General features: G+C 41.3%; 1 protein-coding gene across 1 annotated transcript in view; it reads right to left on the bottom strand.

Annotated features, from left to right (window-relative positions):
• The window catches only part of T265_09944 (hypothetical protein), a gene marked incomplete at both ends in the record, with an annotated part of 41,636 nt that extends 22,661 nt beyond the window's left edge, over positions 1-18,975 (bottom strand). Inside the window, 2 exons of the mRNA XM_009176173.1 lie at positions 4,689-5,594; positions 18,157-18,975. Of these exons, the coding sequence (XP_009174437.1) occupies positions 4,689-5,594; positions 18,157-18,861 (1,611 nt within the window). The remainder of the gene's footprint in view (positions 1-4,688; positions 5,595-18,156) is intronic.
• Positions 18,976-20,076: the final 1,101 nt, after the last annotated feature.

Here is a 20,076-nt window from a genome sequence, read left to right on the forward strand (position 1 = left end):
CTGTCGATGGATTTTCAGCAACCTTATGAGTAGTACACTACAAATATAAATGGATGTTTTTTTGAAACTTACTTGGCAATTGGTGATAAACAGTGAATCCTAAAGATTACATCAGAGAGCAACTTCTTTAAATTGAAATCCTATAAACGTATTTGTATTCACGTTTGTGTGTAATTTAACAGACTGGAGCTAAAGTGGGGGGGGGGTTCTGAGGTTTGATTAGAGACACCTTCCCACAACTCGAAAATTTAGGTGCCCCAATTTGAATCCTAATTCATAGAAATACTCGTCAAGCAGTGAAGCTAACTATGCGTTGTCGTTCCTGAAGGTATGAAACAACAGCCGTGTGGGTAGAAGTATTCACGACTGTTATAAACATGTGCAGTCATTCGTCCAAGGAAACAGGTATTCAACAGGTATTCAACCTTAGGCACTCTGAAGCAGCTGCAGATTATTAAAACCCAGGTATATAGTGCCACGGCTATGGAAAATGTAATCATGCACCTTAAATTACGTGGGACTTGATGGGATACAAAAAAGTTTGCAGTAAGTGAAGGTAAATATAGAAGTCTAAGCGCAGATACAAACCTTTTCTCTGCTCTCACTCTGGAGAAGCCCTAACTTCTGACACATCAGAGCAAAAAAGGACCGAATAGCCTAGTCATCAAATGAGACATATCGATTTCATAATCACTGCATCTAGATCGTAAGATTCGAATATCGTTTTGACATCAGCCAGTGTTTAATTGAGCGACAGAAGTTTTCGTCGACTCAAAAGATTACTGAAAGAAACTATTGCAAATTAATTCTTATTTTTCCTGCATCTAATGATGAGAAAATACTGACAAAGCTAAGCTATAGCATAGAAACCAAGGAACACAAGTCTTTCTTGAAGGGCTTCAGATCACTCTTAGAAAATGCACTTTCACTGTTGAATAAAGTCATGAGGTCATCGAAAAAAATAAGGCGTAATGAAAGATGCATGTCCTAATGTGGATATGACGGTGTTTAGATGTCAGTTTTCAGGTGCCAGATATCCGCGTACTTCACAATGTAAATAAATGCCACTGAGCACTCTGAGGTTTAGAAACAAAACCCTTGAAGTAGGACACGTTGAATCTGGGAACAATTAATTGTGGTAGCCCCTATATGGGTGGGTCGACTTTCCTAATCTATTATGCCTAAATTTTTAACCAGACACAACGCAAAAGCTCAAAAATAGGCAGATAATTTGAGAGCGTGTTCTAAGACCACTGGTAGAAAAATATCGGAGAATAAATGATGGTGCCAACGATTTTGTCGTGCGGTGACAACCATGGTTCCGGATTTTGTGCTTAAGTGTTTTAGTGCCTTCACAAGTTGGGAGTTATGTTTGGGATATCGGTGAGTACTGAGGAGAAATTTTTTCGACGTCACCTAAGTCATTAATAGAAGGGACATGTACATGCATTTCAGAGGACAAAACTTGGGTTTTGCAGTGACCTGTTGTTCAATATTTGATAATTCAGCGATATCCTCACATTTGAATCTTGTATATTTGGTAGATGAAACAGAAAATAACAAACCTAGGGTATCAAATAGAGGTGTTTTTACACATTTAGACCTGAATAAAGGTATGAGATTTCACTTTGGGATACTTCGATGACGTGAACTTCGTGGGCCATGCATGGTACTCAGTTCATCTGAATAATAAGCGTTGTACGAATAATACAAATATGATTATATATTCTGACAGCTATTGTGATTTCAAGCGGAAAAAACACCCGCGCTAATGAGAATGGGTATGGACACAGCGACATTCAACTGGATTCAGTGGAAAAATTTGGCGCTCATCAAAAAAATTTACCGTCCGACAAACGTGGAGGCCCGAACTCAACACAGAAGTGCCGGTACCAGGTCTGCCAAAAACCTGGGAGACCTAACATGTTACTGAAGGAACAGATGAGGTAAAGAACCCTAGTTCTACTTCACTAAGAATTCTTCACGGGATTAAAAGAAACATGTAGACCAAAAGCCCAACATCCTTCTCCAGTGAAAGAGCAAAAGAGCGTTTGAAGACCCAATCAAACAGAAATTATCCCGGTATCTCAAAAGCGCGACTTTTAAAGCTTCCCAAGCCGCCAGGATATGTGGATTTAAACATCGTAGCCGTCCTACTCCGACATAATATATGGACCTCCGTGGCTGATAAAGGCCATAAACCAGCTGAAAAGTGGCAGAACGGTGGGGTTAGACGGCTTTCTTGCAGAAGTCGGTGAGCTGGAAGCACAGACGCTGCGTAGTAAACTTTCCTAATTTTCTAATTTTTCTAATAATTTTCTAATTTGTTCATTGACACAAGTTGTTAGACACAAAAAGTTTGGCAAAATTTTAATTACAGCATCTTACTACAGTGCTTCGTTCAGGAGCACTTAGCTTTGGCTTGTGTATGTATTCCTAAAACGCTTTCGCCTTATCAACTCGGCAAAGGGGTTCAACCTTAAACATCAAGTATTCGTCTAGTTATTTGAGATAGAATTTCGCAGGATTACCGCCATCACGATGGCACACTACCCACAAAAATGACCTTTGCTGTCGAGGTTACCGCATGAATTAGCGAAGCCAACGAGCCGCTAGTTTATCCGGAGCAGAACTGCTGTATTTCGGGCTGTTGTGTGGTTTACAGCGGCAGCGAAAATGGTGTTTTATGCTGATTGCATTTCTGACTGACATCAGTTGAACCGTCCCGGAAACATCCTTCGGATGGAGTTGACGGACCTAAGTTAGCGAACCGAAGACACCAAACTGGAAAATAATGTTGGTTGAATGCAGTCGAATGCGCAACTCGCATTTGAAAACAAATGATCTGTGTTAAGCTGAAGAATGAAGTTCCTAGATTGAAGACGCCAAGATCCTCCTAACTGTAGGGCCTTCAGGGTATTCTTAGAACCTATAACATCCATGTTTTAGAGCGAAGGACCGGACACTGGACAGAACCAGAATAAAATCAGGCTTGAGAAAATTTGAGAAGCCACCCTCAGGTGGCGTTAAAAATTAAAGGTCAGTCTCTCCTATCGACCATGCAAACCTTCACAAATTGCAGAAGCCGGTGTTGTTTATAAATTATCATCTTGCTGAGCGATTGATTTCTGTACCATTTTCTAGTAAGTACCCATGAGTTGCTGTAATGATCAGAATGACAGAATTATTGGAATACCTCAGGTTCTCCACTACCACTTTTATGGTGGGTTGGCAGGCGGCCCTTAGTAACAGTTGCATGTCGTTATATTTAAGAAGGACACTGTCGCCTCCTAAATATAAAAAAAACTAGCTGTTGCTGATATCAATAATTAGGCTACCATGTTTAATTCTGATGATGTCTTATGGTAGATTTCTATTGGCTCTGACCACTATTGACCGGTGAATCAAATTGAGATATCGGTGATTCAATGGTAATTGGTGCAAGATAAAACTGCATATACTAGACCGTCAATGACGATGACTCTAAAGGATAGCTACATTTAGAAGAAACGCAATTAATTTCAACTTTACTATTCTCAGAGTATTCTTCTGCTATTACAAGCTTTTGTCCTGAGCAGTTTCTTCCTTGCTGTATGATTTTCAGTCACTGACTATGGCAAGCAATTGATTTTTGTATCAGAGTCAAACGAAAAATTCAGTTTGCTTTGTATTAAGTGCATGATTACCTCTCTCATGGGGTTGAGATACAAAATATGAATAACGGGTCTTTTTTGCCGATTAGTGGCAGACCCTCTCAGTGATTGTATTAACCATTCTAGAAATTTCAAAGCCTTGGGCTAGGGAAATCCTGCATAAAATGCTCAAAACACCTACTAGAGTATTGCGAGGATAGAAGAACACTCAATCTTCTATTTGCGTGCCATGTATTCGTGAGGGGGAGTCCGATTAGAGTCCTATTAAATACTTTTTAATACGAAACAACGTCTGCCCTACTTCGGGGATTTCACACAAGCGCCAAGTCCATCACATTGACTCGACAAAATACTCCCAATGATTTACGTTCTCACTTGTTTTGGAAAAGAATCAGAAGTACCGTGCGCAATCGTTGCATCGGTAAAAATGTTTGCTTCCTGTGTAACGGGAAACTGTAGTTTTATCCCTAATGGTGTAATGGTCATATGGTTTAATTAGTTCCTTTTAGAGAGTCAGTTTCAGCGTGTCGAAAAATTTTTTGCCCGGTATCCACACATGTGACGCAACAAGTCTGGCTGGCCTAGAATTAACAGAAACAATTAGACATAGGAAACTCTTCGACAGTGCAAATGCACACACAGGAAGAGTGGACATCCGAGTGAAGTGCGTCAACATTACCGCCATGTTTATAACAGACGCATTGTGAAACAGAAAAAACCGTCCGTTTCTGTGCGTCTTGTGTGGTGTGCAAAATAGCTGGAATGACAGTGTATCCAGTGACTGCCTGACTGTGTCGATCGAAGATTTGCGTAACTTACTGATCACCCAAAGTTTTGATCACTACAAATGCATGCGTCAATTTTAAATAGACTAAACTCAAAATATTCAAACCTTATCCTCCGGATCTCTCAATGGATGTTTGAGATTCTAAATCGTTTGTCTTTATGGCTGACGTACGCAGCTGTATAACTGTATAATCAAATAAACCAATAAAAATAGATGACCAGGCTTAAGCAATGAATGGGAAAACTCACTTGCTTCAGTTCAGTGTAGATCATGTACGGTGCGGTCAAAACAATGAACGTTAGAGTGACCGTTAGTAACAGCATTGTCACTCTCGTCTGGCCAACCCACCAACCGTTGGTCACCGGATTTTTCCGCAGATCTTTCTTGACATCTTGTTCGAACGACTTACGGTGCACTGAGGTTGAAGCACCAGCTTCACACAACTGAAGACACTGTATATCACTCGTTTTGTTAGTTGCGTGTTGATTGCCAGACTCGCGGGGTGCATGCAAGTTTTGCTGCACAGTAGATGTGTTGAACGGAGGCTTTATCAGTTTGTGGTAACATTTATAATGTAGATTTACTGGATGAGCTTGGAGATGGGCCGGATTCTTGTTAAGCGGCATTAGGATGCAATGATTCGTTGACGTCACACCGGGAAGTTCATGTAGCAATGGTGTGCGACCATTGGTTCTGGTCAGCTTCACGGGGTCGGTGCCCAGGTTGGAGATTAGAGGTAGGGCTCCCGTGGATTTCTGCCGATGGGGCTCCGAAGATCCAATGCAAAAACATCGAAGTATGTGGCTTATTCTACGTCTGTTTCGAACAAATGTGTTGGAAGGAGTGCAAGAAGCGCGTGGTGAATTGTTCAAACAAACGCCATTACTGGTCATGGTCAGAGGTCGTGGACAAGACCGGAGATAATGAATAAGTATGATATTGAAGATGAAGGTCACTGCATACGGAACAATACCAGAGATAATTAAATGCTGGCGGCTTAGCCACAGACTTATCTGTCGAGAATAGAGAAGATCTTCGCTCTGCTCACCATCCAATAACATATCCACATCCAGATATTCAAGAGAATCGGGATACGTTTGATTGGATGTGGAGCTGGACGTCTTCCTCGCGTTGTAGATACAAAAGTGCGTAAACTAAAACACAGAGATGAGAAAGAATAAGTGAGATTTCCTGGTTGAATCTTACATTGTACAAATTTAAAAAGTATCAATTACCCAGTACTATTTCTTTTTTTCCCCCTAATTTCACCGGTTTTGGAAATCTTTTTCGGTTTTCGTAACCAATCGACTCTAAACAACCAGCTACCGACACTGTAACCCTCGCCTCAAAGTTAGAGTTAAAAATAGAAAATGAGCGGAATAACTAAGGCAATTCACGTATTGTTATTTGTCATTCTGCATTTAGCTTCCCGACATTTGAGACTTTTCATGAATCCATAGGGTGATGTGAACAAAATGGGCAAAATGGAATTTATTTTGGGAAATTCTGCTTCTTTTTGCAGGATGCTGAATTATAGTTAGATTGTGAAGTTGAGTATCAAGATGATGATGGATTATTACCCTATCTGCCTGAGACTATCCCGAGTAATTTGAATAAAAACGCGCACTTCTACCAGATCAACAGTTTTCCGGCAATTACTAACAGGTGTGTGATATATATATATGTATATATTATATGTATAATATAAGGAAAATATACCTTAATTGAACCAGAAATTTTCGGATCCTAATACATCTTTGTGAGAAGGTAACACGTGTTAACGTGATTTAAGAAAACCTTGGGGAAATCAGCTATGATCCACCCAAGCGATATTCATTATTTTCAATCCTAAAATGATGAGTAAATCCCCTCACTCATAGAATCCTTCCTACCTATCACTGCTTGAAGGGAACTGCCTCACCGGGTACCATGATATATTTTGGGTGAAAATGCGAATAACTGTAGCTCTTTTAGTAGAAATATCGTCCTGTAAGTAAATCCAATCCATTTTGAAAAGCCGAGAATTACTGTATAGTTGTTTCATCATTATTGAGAACCATCAGCACTGCGTATCTCACGAAACTCCAGGGAGTCTCGAACAGATGAGACTTAAGTTTTCGGCCAAGAAAAGGCGGATCAGAAGTGTGATCCACTCGCTGTTAGACAGTATTTTCTTGAGATGCGCACCATTGCTGCTTCCGAATTAGGGTGAATCAGCTATACAAAATTTGAGCACTCCAGCACAGATTGGCTTCAATTACAGGATGAAAGCATAACTTAAAATACCCAAGTTCTCTCACAGTATCAACATTACGGGCCATGTTGCCTTTGTGTCCAAGCACTTTCTAACGGATTTCATGAAGTGGCTGTGTGGTTCTTCATCATATTTAAGTTGAATGAGCTGGTTATTCACAATCCTTAACTAATTGATGAAAACCCACGCAGCGTCACGAAATTTCGTCACGGTCGTCAGTCCTCATCGTCTAAAACAATACAGCCTGGAGTTCTTTCATTTTGATATCACAAATGCACCATCACCAACACCAAAAAACAGTTCTAATCCTCGGAAACTTGAAACGTTTGTTATCTTTCGTTGATTTGTATCATCACTCGTTTGTTTTGCTTCCACATGTCTTGGCGATTGGTGAAGTGTGAGTAATCAAGGTTGGGTTATCAGTCAAGTCAAGTCAAAAGGAGGATTCATAAGTGTATCAGTTGTGTTCATGAGAAACTGCTAGCCAGCTAATAAGCTTGGGACAGTATCATTTGGAATTTTTAGTGTGATATCTAATGTTGAGAAGCAAGCAATTCATTTCAGGAACCGGTAAAAATTTTCTCCTAGGTTCCGAAAGGCAAAAATCCTTTGTCTATTAGATGGTGGTAGTTACTCATGAGAGTGCCTGCTAGAGGAAAGTACTATGTTTCAAAGACGGGCGAGAAGCCATGTAAAGCACAATATTTCTTTTTGTGCTGTGCGAAAACTCGTTCATTTCCAGACCTTGGAATCCTTTTATGGAACGACCGGGGAAATCACAATTTGGTTGTGAATGGTGAAATTGTCAGAATAATTCGAGTGACGTCACAATATGTTTTAAGGGCCGTACGATCAAGCAGTACAGTCAAATAAAACCAGGCTAATACATAGTGAATGAATTGGTAAAATGTAGCTACAGTCCCGTTTCCCGGATAGTCTGGATAGCATTTCACGGAGCCGTAATATTAGACACTAATTTAGTCTGACAAATATAAGTTGTGCATCTTGTCTACTTCCGGTTTGAATATAGTTATCATTAAGTCGAAAATTAAAGCAGCATATGGCTATATGGATTTTCTCATCGTCGGTTTTAGTTGGTGAAATTAATGTAGAAATCGAATTCTCTAATTCAGCTTTACCACCAAACAGCCAACCACCAGACTCTTGGTGTGCGTGACCCGTCCGATAAGCAGCTCCCAGTATTTTGAGCGTTTAGCTAAATGTAAGGGAGTGCAATGTAATGTAAGTCTAGTAACTGCTTATTATAGATATACTAAGGAGTTTGGTGAACGACGGCCAACACTCGTTGTTGCGAAATTTCATTTCATACCACAAGTGCTCACTTCCACATCTCTTGCGGAGGTGAGCACTTGTAGTATGAAATTCCCTGTTACGGTCATGCTTGAGCATTAAAGCCACGCATGCACTAGAACCAGATCCATAGGGGTTCCATACTAGACACTATTAGCTAAATCAATTTGCTGCATGTCAGAATAACCAGTGGGTCTTCAATTTCAGTTTAAACATGGTCAATAAGCACACCGAGCAGTCATAAACGGAAGGTACGGATATCATTCCAGTCGCAAAACAACGACGAATTTCAACAAAGAGTGAGTTAACTTAGAGCACAATGAACGGTTGATAAAAAGATGACAAAGTTGGCAAACTGCATGCTTTCATACGTCTTACATCCGAAATAAACAAATGTATGAAAATGAGTGGAAGTAAAATTGGATTTCAACTGCAAATTCCTGCTTTAACCTGGGTTAACTTCTAGATGAAATTCATCATACACTAATGTTTATAACTGGGGAGTGAATTTAGCCTCATTTGTATGAATTGTGGACTGAATTCAGCTTCATTTATATGTACGTATGTATTTTAAGGAGATGCATCTTGTATAAATTTGATGTCAGTTGTCCTGTGAATAGCGTTTTAACGGCTGGCATCTAAATTCTTGAATGAAAAATTGCAGGCTGGTTGCCTGAGCCCGCCTTAAAATATACACCTGTACCATCGGTTAAGATGTGAAACGGGCTTTTCAGTGATGCAATCTTGTATTTATCGTTTTTTAAACGACCGTGGTTGCAAACATAAAAAATAAATACAAGCAATAATAGAAAAAGATTATACAGGAGAATATCAGGTAAGACGAGGGGGGCATCTAATGCAAAGGCGTTTCATCAACAGTCCCAGTCAGGCTGTTCAAGACGTGGTAATTGCTGGCGCCGTCAAGACTCGCAAACCAGGCACAAACTATCCGTCATGCTGGGTCAGATGTGAGGGTCAAGGGACACCCAGCGCCGAGTACCACGCATAAAAGTGTTGCGAACATGTAGAGAACCCAAACTACCGGGTAAACACGGGTCACTTAGTAAGCCGCAGTCCACTAACAGCTATGGCGGACTGAGGGAAGCAGATTCGTCCAAATGAATAAATCATCGGTTGGTGGACCAAAAACTCGACAGCGCAATCGACTACACGCAGGGCTGAGATGATGGCGAGGGAAAGATCATTCGCGTCATACTTCTGATTTTTTCATTTCATGCAACCATTCCGAGGCCATCCGAGGCTATGTCTTCGTCTACCACAGTTGCCTGATGCTTTCGAACAACGATTGTGCCAGGCTTGATGAAAGATTTCAAAGTAGGTGCTCTCAGCTCCTCGAGGACGGTGTAATCAGGTGTCGGGGATGTTTTGCTGGTTTTCTTGCATCCCAATTATGACAAGCATATCTGGCATCATGCATAACATGCAAGAAAATCTTCGATTGACTACAGTTGCCACCACAGAAGAGTTTCAGGCTTCCGTAACCACGCCGAATGCTTCCAACTCCCGTTCAGAGCAGGCTGCACCGGAGTAGGATAGCACGGATAAATACTCGAGGAAGCACTCGTCCTAGATGCACAGGCCATCAATTCAAGAGAGCCACAGCGACCATCCCTCGTGAGCCGCGACCGTCAACGCTGTCGTGCATAATACCGACCCAAGTTGCCAGCAGGCCTTCCTTGGTGCATGCCGGACTCGGAACGGAAGGCTGAGATCCCGAACAACATTACCAAATGTAGAATCATTAGCCACATTGTGTAGTACGTGGCACTGAGTATAGGGCGGCTTTCCCGTACTCAGTCTTGGTTGCATCGGGATTGTTGCACGCAAAACTAGGAGAACGATTCCCCCATGTTGTTCAACGGCATCGATGGATCGAGGTATCTCCCGACAGACGTAGCCATCCATAAATAGTCTTCGTGATGCAATAGCCCAACATTCTGGGCGTGTTTTGATGGACTTCGCCGAGCATAAACCAATATGTCAGCCTCGGCACCGTGTACTTCTATATGATCTTTATTGTTTGATGCGGGTTTACGAGTTGCCTATCAAGCAGCCTTGGCAGCTGCTGTCGTTGGTTGGAAACGATTGATGAGAACCTCAGGGAAGCGGACAGTTTCGACCAAGACCGACGTAGCCTAATGTTTCCTGTCTCCAGATATCTTCCGGGCGTTATTTTTCAAAGCAGATTTTCAACTCAACCGCAGCAGCTTCAAGCTTCTCTTTGAGTTGAGCCTGAATTTCTCAAACACGATCCAGTCGTCAGCAAAGGCAAAACAGTTCATCAAGGTATCATGTTACTGGTACCTTGTTGTGGCATTGACAATCAGAAACCTCATCCATTGCCACGATAAAAATACTGGGAAGAGTAGGTCTGCGTGCCTCACACCTCTGTGGCAGTGAACCTCGGGATTGGAGAAAAATGCTACAGCATTGTCATAAGACGGTGCGATGTTTCCAACCAAGTGTGACGGTGCTCCAAATGCCACTGCAGACCTGATAAATTTGTCGTGCAAAGCCGAATCAAACGCTTTCGAGATATAAACAAATATCAAGCTCAGGTAAGAAGCTGTCCCCGAAGATTGTCAAAGGAGGACGTGTGACAGCGATGTAGCTTCCAAACAGCCATATTTAAAAGCATAACTGAGTAAGTTAGCCTCAGTCTATGACTCCAGCTCTCAGCAAGCATATCATAAAAACATCGAACAAGAATGGATCACACAGCGATCGATCTCATTAGGTTCGGAAAAGTCGGATTTTGGACCAATGGAGCTAGAATAATGCAGGGACGCATCCGGCTGACATCCCTTCGATAATAATAATGCCAAGGGAGGAAATCTGGCAAAGAATCCTAAGCGTGAGCTTGTTCTGATGAATAGGCCGCCGTTTGACCGATGGTTTGATCAGGGCCACCAGATGATGATTCGTCCAACTGTCGGTTAAGCATACGTAACTAGGCCTTAGTGCTGTTAACCGATCGACCGGCAAGTGTCACCCTAATCTTACAAGCAGCGCGATTTGCGTTTCACAAGACGGATGCAGATTGTTGGCCAGGCGCAAGTGTGACTGTGACTCTTGCTGGGACCAGTGGACACCGGGATTCTCCATTCGGTCAAGCTTATCTGCATTATTCTGGGTGCAGTGTTTTCCGGATGTGTTGACTTGGGCCAATATTTGCCGAAAAAAAGAGACAACAATCGTAGCAGGCTAACTGGGTGACCACGTTCGTGCCAAAACTTTTGTTGATGTGAACTCGACGTTGGTCTATAAAGCCAACCTCCGATTTGCAGCGCTTGTCTCATTTGTCACATGTGATTCCCACGAGACTCTCCTGTGTACTAGACAGGACTGGTGCGGATGAGTCATATAATTCGTGTTGTATATGGTCTAAAGTATCCAGCACATTAAAACCAAACGTGTTGGTTAACTCTATATGGGTTTCCTGAACTGTTAGCTCACCCAGTGCCTTCCGATTCAACCAGTCCGCACCTCGAGGAGGTGATTCGGATCGCCGGCGTGAAGTTTTTTTATATGCACTGCTTCGTCCATAATTTAGTATGGTATTGTAACTGCGCAACAACACTTTTTTCGATACGCTTTATTTCCACATTGATGAACAGGTGCAAAGTTAGTAAGGGGATAAGAAACAATATGAACCGGCAACATCAACTGCTGCCTGCACTGATTCTGCCGAGAACAAGCTTGATTGCTGACTTTCCTTGAGTCATTTACAGATCTGTGGATAGCAGTAAATTATAGACACAGCTTTTCCTTAGTGGGACACAGTTCTTTTTTTTGAGAATATCCGTCCAAGTTGAACTTTTGTATTGGATCCATAGATTTGTATACCTCGTTCCAGCCACACATTATAGAAGCCATAATCTCAAATAATGGGTCGACTGCTTAAGTTTCACGTTGGGCTGAAGTCTGCTAAACTTTCTGGTTTGGAAAAGCATTAGTTTTTACTGAATGAAAAATGAGGGGATATTTTTTCACCATTTATCTTAGGCTAACCTGAAAGACTGGATTATATACAATAGCATCAACGAGTGGATTACCATAGTTTATCAATGAACTGGCTGGTATCCTAGTGGGGTCTGATAGGGGATGTACCAGGCACACATATGGAACGTTTCGCATGAAATCCAATTTCTTACGCGTGACTTTGGATGGAAGGCCATAAGAGCTCAGTTCTTAAATCACCACTAAAGATTACCACTTTTATTCTCTCAAACATTTGATTATCCAGTGGCATTGCGTGTTGCGGTTTCTCGCTGAGCGCCACTTAAATGTGCATTTCTTTTCAAGAGACTTATGTGGAATGATGGTTTTTACCTGCTTAATAAAAGGAGAGTTAAAATTGGTTGTGTTTCCTAGAACCAATTAGGGAGGAATATGTTAAGTCCTATGTGGATCTCATACAAACGCAATTGTTTTGAACACTAAAATGAAATCACTAGATCCTTGCACCACACCGTGAGCTATTTTTGCAATTTTATTAGGGTCCAGAAAATTTCCATATTTGGTAAATTTTCCTGGTAAATTTAAGTGACCTGATCCTCCAATGTACGCACAAACTGCTTCAAATTTGACGGACAAGTGTATGACCAAATCGATCATCTGGCTTTGGGTAGACCTCCCGAGCATTTATTAGCAAATATCTTTCATGGCCAGATCTTTGATGCCGCACAGTACAAATCGTATATGCACGACGTTTTCGACGATCGCGTCCACTTTGAGAAACTATACAATCTTGTGAAGTGTACATACCAAACTTTTGGCCATGAGCTGGCGACAAAATTACATCATTAGATATTCTGATGACCGGGCGTCCAGACGGCACTTTTTGGCCTATGACGGTAGCCTATTGCGCACAATATTACTTGTAGTTCTGAGTTCTTCGAGAAGGAGAGCAGTTCTTAAAAAGATGTTAATTTTTAACGGTACGCGGAGAAATTTATCGACGTCCATAGCAGTCCACGGCATACCGAAGTGCCTGACTCTTCAGTGAAAAGGAAAGAAGTTTTTTACCAGACCAAAGTTTAAGTGAGGTTGCTCAATACATGGTGTATGTGCCTGCTCCAATTACTTGCTGTAACCAGTCGTACATGCGAAGGCGCTCAACTAATCCTGCTCTAATTAACCAGACAGGTCAATCTCCACTGTACGCCGCATATTGTGGCCAGTCTCTCTGGCCAGTCTCTCACACGCTGAGTATCAGCTTACATGCAGTTGTGGTGAAACACTTTGGCAAAACAGATAGGAGCTTGTGCCAGCTCATTTCAGAACATTTGCCTTGTTGTTTGAGTCATGTGACTAATCGGCCGACCGAATGGCCTGCAAGCTAGGACCCGAAAACTGAACACATTCAATCCACTGAAAACAGATTGGATCCTACCACGGCGATCAGAATTATTGCTGCGCAATCTAAATGAGAAATTGTTAGCTTTCAGCGGGGCCAATTTGATCTGTCAATATCAATCCAGCGTGTACGAACAAATGACCCGTCAGTTTACCTGATGGCAGACCTGATTCGAGCACCGTATGACTGGCTCCGTACCACTGTTTCGTTGCTATTTATGACGCAAAAGGTGTAAAATTGATGGTTTTCAGTAATTTGACTGAAGAGCTGATGGCAACATTTGTCTTCTCATTATATTCTTCTTGAATATCTGCTATGTGATAGTATGCGAAGCAGCTGACTTGCTTCGCATAATACGTGGAAATCCAACGTGTTAAAGTTTCCAATCAGCTCATCGATCAGGTTCGTCCGTCGCCGAAGGTGACCAGTTGTTTCTAGCATTTGTAGATCTACACAGTAAGAAATAGACTATTCCGGTCCATGTGATTTGACAAATTTGTGTTGCAGGAAAAAAATGAAAGCACTTTTCTTGATGCAGAGAACGAGCTACAAGCCTGACTCCGAGTTTCGGTTATTTGAAAAACCACCTGAAAATAAAACTATTCCACACTGATTGCCAAGTGAGGAGGGCATACTTATTACTTGGATCGATATTGGCCCTTTCTTGCATGACAAGTGGCACTACGGCTTTCCACAACTGTCAGTGTGGATTCAGCTTTGCTGCCCGCGGTGATGCTACTATTGTTTATAAGTTTATCCTTAGGATACACGTCAAGTGTTCGAGTGTACAGTAGAGACGAATCACCGATGCGTTCAACAGTGAGCCTAAAGCGGTTTTGTTCGATGGAATAAAACCATACTGAAAATGAATTTTACCAAAAAGGAGCAAGTTGGTAAGAAAAGTAATCTCGGTTTGTCAAACACACTTTCCAAGGACTGTGAGAATCTCCTATACATCTATCCAAGCAAATTATTCCTTTAGATAAAAGAGGTAAGGGGGTCCGACCAGGGATCAAGGGGAGATCTGACTTTGCAAGTTATTCATACCCAGAACTGAACTTTAGATGTTGTTGTTCTTATGCAGTCTCACATCGTCGTGCTGTTTCCGATCCCTTTCATTTGCCGATAATGGGCGTATAAAAGAGTATATACGCAATGTGAACCACGTATGCAATAGTTTACCTTCACATACCTTAAGGAGTTTATCTGGATTAGCACCAACAGCTGAAACCTCACAGTGAATTTTTAAAGTTGCTTTCCACTGATATTTGCACTTTTTCTCATGAACGTACCCCTTTACTAGAAGGCTGAATTATTATTCCCTGTCGACGTTTTTGGAACATCGGTTCTACCGCAAAAAGGACTGGTTGTGTTGACATGGGTAACCTAGTGCAATCAATAAAGCAAATATCTTTTAGCAGCGCTTGAATGACAACCAAGTATAATTACATTCCGAGAGTAGGGTGGTACCGTTATTTTGAAGATCTTTTGACTACCGCTTTTAATGAACAGATGCAAACCTATGAATGTGTGTTATTGGCAATCGTTCGTTCATGGAAGTCCTTTTTATCGGCTGCGTCGATTTCCTGTAATTTCACTGGAGCCTGAGTTTCGGCCGTTTTGGTAACAGTGGGGAGCAAAACACATATCTTTACATTACAGATCACGTGATTCAATTTAGACCGAATTGGGGATGAGCGCTACATTTTGCATTGCGGAAAGCCTCTAGATTACGCGGCCTTTCACCCCGTCAAAAGCGATATCAGTCTAATTCCTAAAATCGTTTTGGTTTCTTTTTTACTTTTCGAAATTCCTAACACAAATTAGGTGCTCTGGGTGACTGCATAATCACTGCCTAGTTCAGATACATGCTCAAAATATAGCATGGGTAAATAGTCTGTACAGTTGACTTTTCAGTGAGTGCATCACATAAAATTGTTTACCTTGCACATTCATTGTTAAAATCCGCCACCAGAACTGACGTAGTTCTTCACTTTTGTTACTATCTAATGGGTGTGCGCGCGGTACGGCTTTGCATATAAACAGGAAGCATATGTTTCGCACTGTCACGAAAACCGCACATTTGACAAACAACTGGTATTCCACGTTCCAGTGCGTGTAAAAGGTTGACATTTCGCTTAGATAGTCATTCGGAGAATAACATTTTCTGCGCCTTTAACACATTACTGGCTGGTTTAAACCTTGTTATGTGACCAATGCTTATCATGGCGGGCTTTTTACTTAAAAATTTTACAGGTTTGAAACAGCGTACGAGTACCTGCTATAACTGATACTTAGGTTCGTCGCGTGTATGGGACCACAACTAACGTTTTTCGTAGCAGGCTCGCAAAGCACATAAATATCACTTTCAAACTGCAAACGATTGACGAACCAAAGTGACCGAAAAATGCAAAAAAGTTTCATGCTTTCATACTGTTGAACTGATGGCAACACCTATGATCAAAATAAATGAATGTCGTTCCACCCAACTGAGTGTGACACAGATGCAAAACCTGAAATTCACGAATGAAAGAACCCAGTCATCTCCGATATAACTGTAAGACTACCCATCAGTAATAATAAGGATGAAAGGCGTAATAATAAACGGTGGCTACTGAACCTAAGTCTTGTGATATTCGACAGAATAAAGCCACTCCGCAGGTGGACAAATAGCGTTCAAGCACACGCAGTTTGTCGACCAAAGATAGTCAGTAATTGCAGAAAATTATAGAGATTTCGGGCTTACATTTACGGCAACAACTGGACACAAAGTAAATTCCAATGCGATGAAATACTCAGATGCTAGCATGCCTCAAACACATACTGTGATATCGAGTAATGACTTTGCAAAAAAAACCTGATGCATAAGTAAACAGAATCTACCTGTTACTGAGGCACTTCAAAATAGAACATCGAAGAAAGCAGTAATTAATGGGTTCTTGCCTTGCCAGGCTTATGCCTGCCTTCAAGTTTGCGACGGTATAAACATTTCAAATAGAACCGGGTTTGAATTTTTGAAGCTAACACTTTATCCACTGCTCCTTATACTGCTTTACTCAGTATCAGATCGCTCATTCTTGCCATCCTTTCAAAAACAAATTGGATCAACAACTATTGATTTTATGTAACAAGCTCAGTTACTACATATATTTTCATGGCCAGACCCTAGACGTCACTTCAGTCAAGTAAGTTAATCAGTTTCGCAAGTTACTAATGGCACTTTTGTGATCTTGATCAGTGATTAAGTTTAAACAAATTCAACGTGGTATAGTCCTTCATTTTACTCTTCATTTGATGAGGAAGATGTTTTTTGGAATGCACTATGCAGAACAAAAGATGGCCGTCGAATACCACCAACTGTTTTCCTCAGGGCAATGGACCAGCCATTATAGCATAAAGGTTAGAAGGATCGTGGACTATCAAAACTTTTCTAGCAACCATATGGAAAGTGCAGTGTTGCTCCACAAAAATCACCAAGAGTATTCTCATTTACTGAACAAATCCGTAAATGTACTCATTATCTTGATAAATTCTAAGATCTGTTTTAGAGAAAAAGCGATTTTGTAGCATTAGAGTACAAAATAACCGACATATATCCCTGTTATATTTAGTGCCTAAGCAGAAAACCTATTGAGGCCCTAGAGCTTTATCATCCAGAATACTTGGTATGACCTTGAAAAAGACGTGGCCGCTTTGTGACCTTTTATCTACATTCTGTTCATAATCAAGAAACATGCTGCTTTTAGAAGAGATCTTAATCAGGATATTTTGACAAACTGTTCCCAAAATCGTCCAGTTGCTAGATAGCAGGCAGTTTCGCAACCTCTAACCCAAACTGATCAATCTCAACAAAGCCTACAAATCCAACTAGAACTAGGCTTTCAGACACCTTGAATGCCATCATCATCAGTTTCTAGATTCGAAGACAATCATGTTGCAAATTCGTGGAATTATACAACCACAGGGTGCTAGAACACCGCGTCGGTTTTGACCAACCCTCAGTAGACTTTTGTTCAGGTGATTTCTGTTCTAATCAGGATATTTCCAAAATATCTTATCAGTGACACATTCAGTTGCCTAGAAACATCACAAACGAGAGATTCGGTTGAGTTCAAGGTGAGTCTCTCGAAAAAACCAAGTTAGTTTGCAAATGAGTGTATTTCGCTCATTTCGTGCAATTAGGTTTCAAGTAGAACATAAGGTTGACGGAAACCCGGGGACTGCGCCTACCTGATGAGCCCCAAGAAGGGCGAAACCGGTCGTGAGCTGTCAACGAATTTTCAGCAACCTTATGCGTAGTGCAATACAAATATATATGTATCGCGATATCTAGAATATCGTAAAGAGTGAAACATAAGGCGGCCTGGTGCGGCACATTCAGTTGCCTAGAAACATCACGAACGAGAGTTCAGCTGGGTTCCAGGTGAGTCTCTCGAAAAACTAAATTAGTTTGTAAATGAGTGTATTTCGCTACTTTATTGGTGGTTTTTGGTCTTGTGGGTACAAAAAGAAGAACCTCTAGAACTGTAATCAAACGAACAAATCCAACGCAATTAAATGAAAGCAAACTGCTTAAGTTAATGTGGACAGTTGTTTTTTAGGTTGTTTTTTGTTCCATAAAAACAAAGAAGCATGTAGAAAGAAAACAATAGGTAATTTTTGGCATAAAAGTTTGTCAATTATTTGTTGGCTCGCTATTATGCTAACCGAGTTATTCTTTGGAAACCGGATGATTATATAATTTACCAAAACATAAAAGCTTTTAACTTACCCCACACGGCGTCCGAGAAACGGCTGATTGCGCATAAATAAGAAATGGCAGGTTTGCTACCATTAGGAAGATGAGTATCGCGCCACCAATTATCCACGCCCTTCGGTAAACGTATCCTCTGCTATGGGTTACGTGAATGTGCCTCAAACTGATGAACCGATCCACACTCAGGAACATTACCACCCACGCTGCATATTGTAGCGATAAATGCCAAAAATAAAGGAAGAGTTTGCAATTCCAGTCTCGTCTTTCTGTGGCGACAGGGTCAGAAATATCCTCTGGATGAATCTGCATGTAGGAATCCACCCATACAGAGTGTCGATACGCATCGATTATCTGCACAACTACAACAACGGAATCAGCAATAGAGAGTAGAAGGAAAAGGACGAAAGTCCCGGAGATCTTTAACAGGTGGGCTGCAATCACGACACAACTGAGGATATTTCCAAGTAATCCCAATGTCCCCAAAATTCCCATAATGATGGCAACTATGTATTCTCTTTCTTGTTTCTCACTACTGATAGTTAAACCAGAGCACTGATCAATTATTTGTTTCATAGATAACTTCAGTGATAGCATACTTTCATTCGAAGTGCCATTAACAATCGTGGAAGGCGAGCACTTTCCATAGCAGTCATTGGCCGATTGGTTTGTCCCGGAAAGTAGAGAAATTAGATCAGCATGTAGGTCTTCAAACAGGTCCATTATGCATGAAGAGTGGAAACGAAACTGTCTTCTCAGTTAAATGGACAGGTACTTCATGATGTTTATGGTCGCATGAATTTCAGTTGTAATTCATGATTCGAAACATTCCGTCCAGTGATATACGTACAATGCAATGTGATTGGGTGATGTGAAGCCACATCTATTGGTTGGTACAGGCTTGTGTGAACACGGGTATATCCAATCAGTAACGGTCTAAGTGAAATGGCAATGCAAACGTTGGTCAGCCAGTAAACGCACAGTCTCCGGCTAAAATTAACTAGAATGTGTGAGTTAATTATTGTACCAGTTGGTCACGCGGGTAAACAAACGCTCAGACTGCTTACATTTGATTTCACATGAACTTACAAAAGATTTAAACAATGAAGGTGCTAATCCAAGGGCAATTTAAAATATTTGCGTCTATTCACATGACGAAAAGTAACTAGCACAATGTGGAGGTAAACCTCGTGATTAAAGTAACATAATCACACAGGTTTCCAACCTCGGTCTGATCACTGTCCCAGCATAACTATGAATGGACGGAATCATCTATTTCCCTGTGGCGAAGCAGGCTGCTCGACGGCTATAGGGGACTAGAAACGGAATGCAACAAGGTTTATCTCAGAAGGCCCCGCTGTTCCTTGGCTCGCGCAAAATTGTACTCGTAACTGCATTTCAACACACTGTCTATAGGCAAATGAGCACGTTTCATACATGGCGCTAGCAATCCTCTGGAATCTGAAGCAAGCTCTGGTACGGCAATATTCAGAATTAACAAATTCTGGACATACTGTCAACTGCCTGATCAGAGTGTGTTAAGATATTGCTGCGATGTTGGTCCAGTTTAAAATGTTACGCCTATCTGAGCCATAGCAGTCTTGTAACACATAAGCCTTCTTGATTTAGCTGATGGAAAACGCCTTTGGTAAAACAACCGACGAATGTTTTCTTACCACACGCATGCAATTTCCAGCGACTAAATGGCAAGCTTGAAATAAGCAAGAAAACCGTTTACTGCACAACCTCAGTATCATATTCCCGTATTCTTATCCAGTGATTATTAAAGTCAAATAGCCTCGTTTTTGTTTGTTCTAATACTTTTCAGAACACAATTTTAACAAAGGCTCAGAGGTCAAAAGGGCCCATGGTACAGTTATGTCCTAAGTAATCACTTCTGATTTCTTGCAGAATGGAAGGGTAAAGTGTTAGCTTTAT

Source organism: Opisthorchis viverrini (genome assembly GCF_000715545.1).
Source record: "Opisthorchis viverrini unplaced genomic scaffold opera_v5_331, whole genome shotgun sequence".
NCBI lineage: Eukaryota > Metazoa > Platyhelminthes > Trematoda > Opisthorchiida > Opisthorchiidae > Opisthorchis > Opisthorchis viverrini.